This window comes from Carlito syrichta, unplaced genomic scaffold, assembly GCF_000164805.1.
Source record: "Carlito syrichta isolate Samal-C Ts95f unplaced genomic scaffold, Tarsius_syrichta-2.0.1 Scaffold130471, whole genome shotgun sequence".
In the NCBI taxonomy this organism is placed as follows: domain Eukaryota; kingdom Metazoa; phylum Chordata; class Mammalia; order Primates; family Tarsiidae; genus Carlito; species Carlito syrichta.
The window spans coordinates 31,331-38,199 of record NW_007074567.1 but is presented as its reverse complement, the minus strand read 5'-3'; the positions used below and the strand labels follow the sequence as shown (position 1 = coordinate 38,199).

General features: G+C 56.9%; 1 protein-coding gene across 4 annotated transcripts in view; it reads right to left on the bottom strand.

Annotated features, from left to right (window-relative positions):
• LMAN2 (lectin, mannose binding 2) overlaps positions 1-6,869 on the bottom strand; it is a 28,139-nt gene that overhangs the window by 3,381 nt on the left and 17,889 nt on the right. For 2 of the 4 annotated variants that reach the window (XM_021708041.1, XM_008049058.2), the window contains exons 7-8: positions 3,607-3,726; positions 1,213-1,863 (exon numbers count right to left, since the gene is read on the bottom strand). In XM_021708041.1, coding sequence (XP_021563716.1) covers positions 1,703-1,863; positions 3,607-3,726 — 281 coding nt within the window. In that variant the 3' untranslated portion in view covers positions 1,213-1,702. Of the gene's footprint in view, positions 1-1,212; positions 1,886-3,606; positions 3,727-6,869 lie in introns of those variants that run through there. The other 2 variants (XM_021708042.1, XM_021708043.1) reach the window with 2 other exon arrangements.

Sequence of the window (6,869 nt, the reverse complement as noted above, 5' to 3'; positions counted from 1 at the left end):
CAATAAATCAAAAATGAGCCAGGCATGGTAGCGCGCACCTGTAGTTCCAGCTCCTCGGAAGGCTGAGGCGGAAGGATCGCCGGAGCCCAGCAGGTCGAGGCTGCGGTGGCCGGGAGCGGCCACTGCACTCCAGTCTGGGCGACAGAGTGAGACTCCAACTCAAAAAAAAAAATTGTTTTGGCAATTCTAGGTCTTTGCCTTTTCATTTACATTTTAGAATCAGCTTTTCAATTTTTATAAATAAAACCTTGCTGAAAACCTTAGGTAGCGTTGCATGAGTCTATAGATTATGACGAACTGAAGTCTTAACAATATTGGGTTTTCTCATCTGTGACCACTACACTTCATGTACTGAGATTTTCCTTGATTAGTCATATGTTGTAGTTTCCAGCATATAAATCTTCCATACATTTTTATAGCTTCTCCCTAAGCATTTTACATTTTTTTGAGTGCTATTTTATATAAAGGGTAGTCTTTAAAAGTATCTCCAAGTGTTCGTTGCCTGTAGAAGCTAATACATAAAATACAAATGATTTTCGTATACTGCCTTTGTAACCTGTATCTTTGCCAAGTTCACTTATTGATTCTAGTTTTATGATGCTTAGGATTTTCTATGTAGCCAATCATGTCCATTTTATTTTACATTCCTTTTTTTCTTGCCTTATTTCACTAGCTAGGACAACCTAGTCTATGTTGAATAAAAGTCATGAGGTTGGATATCCTTGTTGTCCCCGATCTTCCTGAGGAAGCTTCAGTTGTTCACCACTAAGCATAATGTTAGCTGTACAGGTTTTTTTCCGGTTGAGTCCTAGTCTCACTCTGTTGCCCAGACTGGAGTGCAGTGGCACGCCCTGTCACCATCTTTGCCCCCCAAGGGGAATGCCACTACGACCCCATTGTCCTCCAGACCCAACACCCTTGCATATCACCCAAAGCTCCGGAGTGCCCACGACGCACCCGCCCGCCCCAGCCAAGCCCTGAGCCTGAGGCCACACCCTCTGCAAGGTGGCCCTCTCACCCAGAGCACATGGCACGTGGCCCGGCCTCAAGCGCCACTTGCCGCGAGGTTTCCTTGGCCTCTGGGAACCACGTCTCCCCAGCGGGGCATGGGGTCGTCCCGCCTCTGCCTCCCAGGGCTCCACTGCAGGCCGAGGGGATGAGGCCAAACGCACTGGCCAGCTGGGAATGATCAAGAGAGAGGGACAGCCATGCTGAGGTTGGTCATCTCACTTTATTTAGCAAACAGCCACACTCGCCCACGCCGCTGCTCCCGCCCTGCTCAAGCGTCTGCCTCGGGAAGAGGCTCGGGCTGAACAGGAAGGCCCAGCGTTCCCGGCGTGGGCCTGGTCGGCGGCCGCACGCACCACAGAGCAGCATGGCTGCTCCGTGTCCTCGGAGCCCATCGCGTGGCCGGGGCCCTCCAGTGTTCGCCAGCTGCCTGCAGGACCAGGACCCGGCCGGCCCAGCCCGGCCCAGCCCCCGCTCCGAGACGCTGACCGAACACGCCGCCGTCGCCAGTGCTAGGCCTCAGCCCCAGCCCTGCCGCCTGTCCCTGCTGGGCAAGAAGCGAAATGTACGAAAATACTTTAATCATTTCTTTGCCACGGTTGAGAAATAAGGTCGCCCTGTTGTCCTTTACAGTCCCAGTAGAAAAGTCCACGTTGGCTCCTGGGCCCAGGACAGGGTCCCCGGCTGCAGCCGCTCAGTAGAAGCGCTTGTTGCGCTCCTGCCGCTTCTGGAACACCACGGCGCCCACCACCGCGCAGACAATGATGCCCAGGAGCGCACACAGCAGCAGCAGGAACACCCGCCACCCCGTCAGGGGCCCGCTGCGGAAGTTCCCCGTGGGGTCGTCCACGTTATCTGGGGGAGAGGAAAGGAGGGGCTGAAGCGGCAATGTGGGAGAGGCCTGCCGGCGGGCCCCCAGGATGGTCCCCCACCATGGCGACCGCCCCAGGCTGGGCCACCCCCACCCCGCAGGAGGCCTGTGGCCGTGGTGCTGGGCAGGCTGGTCCCTTCACAGCCTCACTGGTGAGAGGGGAGGTCAGCCAGACCCATTTTAGCCAAGCCCTGCAGGGAGGGCAGGGTAGAAAAAGGGGCAAGCCCACTGAGACCCAAGATTCCAGGCCTGGGGTACCCTCGGCTGCAAGAAGCTGGTTAGAGCCGTGTACAGTGGCTCAAGCCTGTAATCCCAGCACTTTGGGAGACGGAGGCGAGAGTATTGCCTGAGAACAGGGTTTGAGACCAGCCTAGGCAACTTTGAGACCTTGTCTCTACAATAAATCAAAAAATTAGCTAGTCATGATGGTGCACGCCTGTAGTTCCAGCTACTTGGAGGATGGGGCGGAAGGATCACCTGAGCCCAGCAGGTCGAGGCTGCGGTAGCTGTGAGCGTGCCACTGTACTCCAACCTGGGTGACAGAGTGAGACTCCAACTCAAAAAATAAATAAATAAAGCAAATAAACTTATTAAAAAAAAAAAAAAAACTAGCTGGGTATGGTAGCATGTGCCTGTAGTTCCGGCTTCTTGGAGGGCTGAGGTGGAAGATTCGCCAGAGCCCAGCGAGTTGATGCTGGGGTGGCCATGAGCATGCCTCTACTCCAGCCTGGGTGACAAAGTGAGATTCCAACCCCCCAAAAAAAAAAAAACATACTGGACGCTGGCTTCTCCCGAGAAGCAGAAGGACCCAGCCACACAGGCCCACACTTGGCAGGGGGACTTGGGACTGGGCCCCTCAGCACCCTGCTGGCATGGCCCAAGCTCCTGGTCCATGCCATGTGCTGCCATCACCCAGCAGGCCCTTAGCCCACATTTGTGGTTCCTGAGGTGGATTTCTTTTTTTTTTGAGTCAGTCTCACTCCGTCACCCAGGCTGGAGTGTAGTGCCATGCTCACGGCTACCCCAGTGTCAACCTGCCAGGCTCAGACGAATCTTCTGCCTCAGCCTTCCAAGTAGCCAGAACTACAGGTACGCACTACCACGTCTGGCCCATTTTTTGATATATTGTAGAGACGAGGCTGTCCAGGATGGTCTTGAACCCCTGGGCTCAGGCAGTCCTCTACCTTGGCCTCCGAACGTGCTGGGATTACAGGCTTGACCCACTGCGCCAGGCCTCCTAAGGTGGAGTTCATTTACAACTGATTCTGTAGGGACCCAGGCTTTGGGTTTTGCAGAACCCAAGTGCAAATCCTGCCTCCCCCTCTTTCTAGCTGAGGACATCCTCTCGGCCAGCAGCGGATCTCCCTTCCGGAAGTTCACAGAGGACCCCAGGTCGGACAGCATGCCTAGCACCCTGGCTATGCTAGCTACTGTCCCCAGCATCTGGCACAGGAGGAGCTTCACAACATTTACTAATCGCCTACGGCTTGAATCACATGGCCAGGGCATCCTTCCAGGCTGAACTGAAGTCTCCTCTTCTGCCTCATTCATTTACTCAGAAACTCCCCAGAGCCAACCTGACCCAAGCTTGCGGCATCTCAGAGCTAGAACAGGGCCAGCCCGTGCCACTCACTAGGGCAGGGCTGATCCAGGAGCCCAGCCTCAACCACAACTGGACCAGACAAGTCTCACCCAGCTGGGCAGGAAGAACCCACACACACACGCACCTTTGGGTGACTTGAGGAAATTGACGCTGGGCTCAATCTTGGTCCAATCAATGTTTTCCTCATCGGGCGTGTGTTCCACCATCAGCTGGAACAGCTTCATGGAGATGATGTCATGATTGTCTGCAGGATGAGAACAGACCATCACTGCTGCCGGGAGCCAGCCGCAGGCCATGCAGCCCAAGCTCCTCCCAGGAAGAAGCTGCCCCGGCCATGCAACCTGGCCAGGCCCTGGAGAGCGCGTCACTGCCCAGCCTGGGCCTGCTTTCTTCCCAGTCTCTCTGGCCCCCCAGCAGGCGTATCCCAGAGGCAGGAGTGCCTCCAGGACTCAGCAGTGAGAAACCTGGCAGAGGACAGCATGAGGAAAGAGTGTGGACTCTGCAAACAAAGTCATCTGGCCTCAGCCCTGGGTCTGCTGCTCCGTGGCTCCGCTTCCTCGTGTGTAAATGGGGAGTGACTGTCTCCATCCTGCCTGGTCACCATGGCAAGCAGACCACAGCATTTACAACACAGGGGAGGTATGCTGGCTGGGCAGCGCTGCAGAAACAGAAGCCCGAGCAGGGCACAGGGGCTCACACCTGCTATCCCAGCACTTTGGGAGGCAGAGGCGAGGACTGTCTGAGCCCAGTGGTTTGAGACCTACCTGGGCAACTTGGTGAGACCATATCTCTACAATAAACTAAAAATTTATTAGCCAGGTACGGTGGTAATACCCGTGGTTCCAGCTATTTGGGAGGCTGAGGCGTAAGGGTCATCTAAGCCCAGCAGGCTGAGGATGCAGTAGCCATGAGCGTGCCACTGCGCTGCGGCCTGGGCGTCAGAGTGAGACTCCCAGCTCAAAAAAAAAAAAAGAAGCCCGAGAAGGAGCAGCACGACGCCCCGTGGCCGGCCGAGGAGCCCAGTCCTCCTGCGGACAGGCAGTGCCAGGCGCTCTGCCGGAAACCCACACACAGGCCACAGACAGACAATCGGCCACAATGAAGGACCGACCCTGACACGCAGTCAGCAACTGTGCCCGAAGAGACTCGCAAAAGGCCCCGTCCAGCCAGCCTGGGCACTCACTGATCACCCCGTTTTGGAGACAAAGAGGCTGAGACTCAGAGACAGCGTGTGGATCCCGGTCAGCAGACAGAGTGGATGTGAGGACAGGCCTTGCTGAAGAGGGGCCCCTGGGGGGGGGCAGGGGCGGGGCCACAGGGCAGCCCCTGAGGCCGAGGACCGGCCCCTGAAGGTGGCAAGGGCCCAGCATCGGAGCCAGGCTCCAGCTCTGCTGCCCCCTGCAGGCCATCTGAGGAAGAACCCTTCAGCTCCCACATCCCCAAAGGCCTCAGCTGTGTAAGAAGGGGGCGCCCACAGCCCCACCCACCGGAACTCTACCCAGGAGTCACCAGCACTGACAGTCTGGCAGACGTCAGGCACCGCAGCTCTGGGCGTCTCCAGCCCTCCTCTCCCAACAGCCTGGTCTGGCTGCTCCTACAAGAATCTTCCGAAGACACTGGCTTCCGTGCTGCTGGCTGACACTCGAGGTAACCCAGGGCGGGAGGGGGAGGGGGCGTGTGGATCCAGAGGACAAGACTGGCCAGGCACGAGCTGGTGATCACTGGAGCTGGCTGACAGCAACAGGGGCTTACTAGACCATTCTCCCCTCTCCTGGGAATACGACTGAAAAGTCACACCACACACTTTAAAACAAAAGCCCAAACAAGGGCCATCCTGGGGTCTACGTGGACCCGAGCGCTTCCATCGTGAGAGGGAGGCTCCAGGCCAGGGGGCAGGCTGCAGGCCTGAAAAAGGTTTACCCCGAAAACAAGCCGCCCTCTGCCGGTGTTCCATGTCACATGCCCGTCCTGGTCAGCAGGAGCTGGCCCCAGACCTGGCGCCTTTGGAGGGCTGCAAGCAGAGGACCAAGAACCCAGCCAGGGCCACCACCAAGTGCCACCCAGGCCTGGTGACCGGTGAGGCCCCGCAGGCCAGGGGCACCGCAGGGCTTCCCGAGCACCCACCGCAGGCCCAGAGCAAGTCCTGACTTCCTGGAGCTGACAATGTGGTGGGGGAGGGGAAACGGACAGAGATAATAAAATTAATTATATGCTAGATTCAAAGGTGGCCAGTGTTATCAAGAAAAATAAGCTGGGTGCAGTGGGTCACACCTATAATCCCAGCATTTTTGGAGGCAGACACAAGAGCACTGCCTGAGCCCAGGGGTTCAAGACTAGCCTGGGCAACTTGGCGAGACCTCACCTCTACAATAAATTAAATTTTTTTTAAAAATTAGCCAGGCGTGGTGGCACGTGCCTGTAGTCCCAGCTACTTGGAAGGCTAAGGAGGAAGGATCACCTGAGCCCAGCAGGTCGAGGCCGCAGTGGTCATGAGTGTGCTACTGCACTCCAGTCTGGGCGACAGTGAGATTCTGACCCCCACCCCAAAAAAAAAGACAAAATCAGGAAAGGTGATCGGGACTGTGCTGGGGATTGGAGAAGGGAGCACTATTTTAACTGAGGGAATCTGGGAAGGCCTCATAGAGGCAGTGACACGTGAGCAAGACTCCAGGAGACACAGGTGTCCCAAGAACAGCAGGCGGCCACAGCGGGCGGGGAACAGTGCATGCTGACAGGCATGTGGAGGGGACAGCGCACGCGGCCTGGCAGACGCTGAGGGCCTTGACCCAGTGAGACTTGACCTCAGTGCGAGGTGGGACGGGGAGCCTCACGCCAGCGAGCTGGTGGGACCGCCTGGCTGCTGCGCTGAGGCGAGACTGCAGGGGGCTGGCACGGGAGGAGGGGCCGCGGGGAAGGCACCCAGGGTCTCTGAGTGAGGGACGGCAGCAGCTTGAACCTGCCAGGCAGTAAGAGGGGCGGGAAGCGGGGGGACGTGTGAAGATGCCAGCAGGGCCAGCGATGGACAAGAGGGGGCGGGAGCGAAAAGAGGATCCAAAAGCATGAACTGCACAGCACCTGCGTGGACTCAGCGTCCCTAAGACGAAGAGATCTCTCACAGAAGCAAAGAATCGAGGATCACAGGTTCTCACTCATCAGTGGACCTTGAGCAAATGTCATAATACTACGAGAAAAGGGTTGGCAGTGGTGGGAATCTTCTGGGGGAGGGGGCACACCTCATCTGCATAATGAATATTTGAATACCTAACCCTGAATTGTACCCCACACCTTTAAAATTAAAAAATTAAGCCGGGCTCAGTAGCTCAGCCTGTAATCCCGCGCCTTGGGAGGCTGAGGTGAGTGGACTGCCTGAGCCCGCAGGTTCGAGAC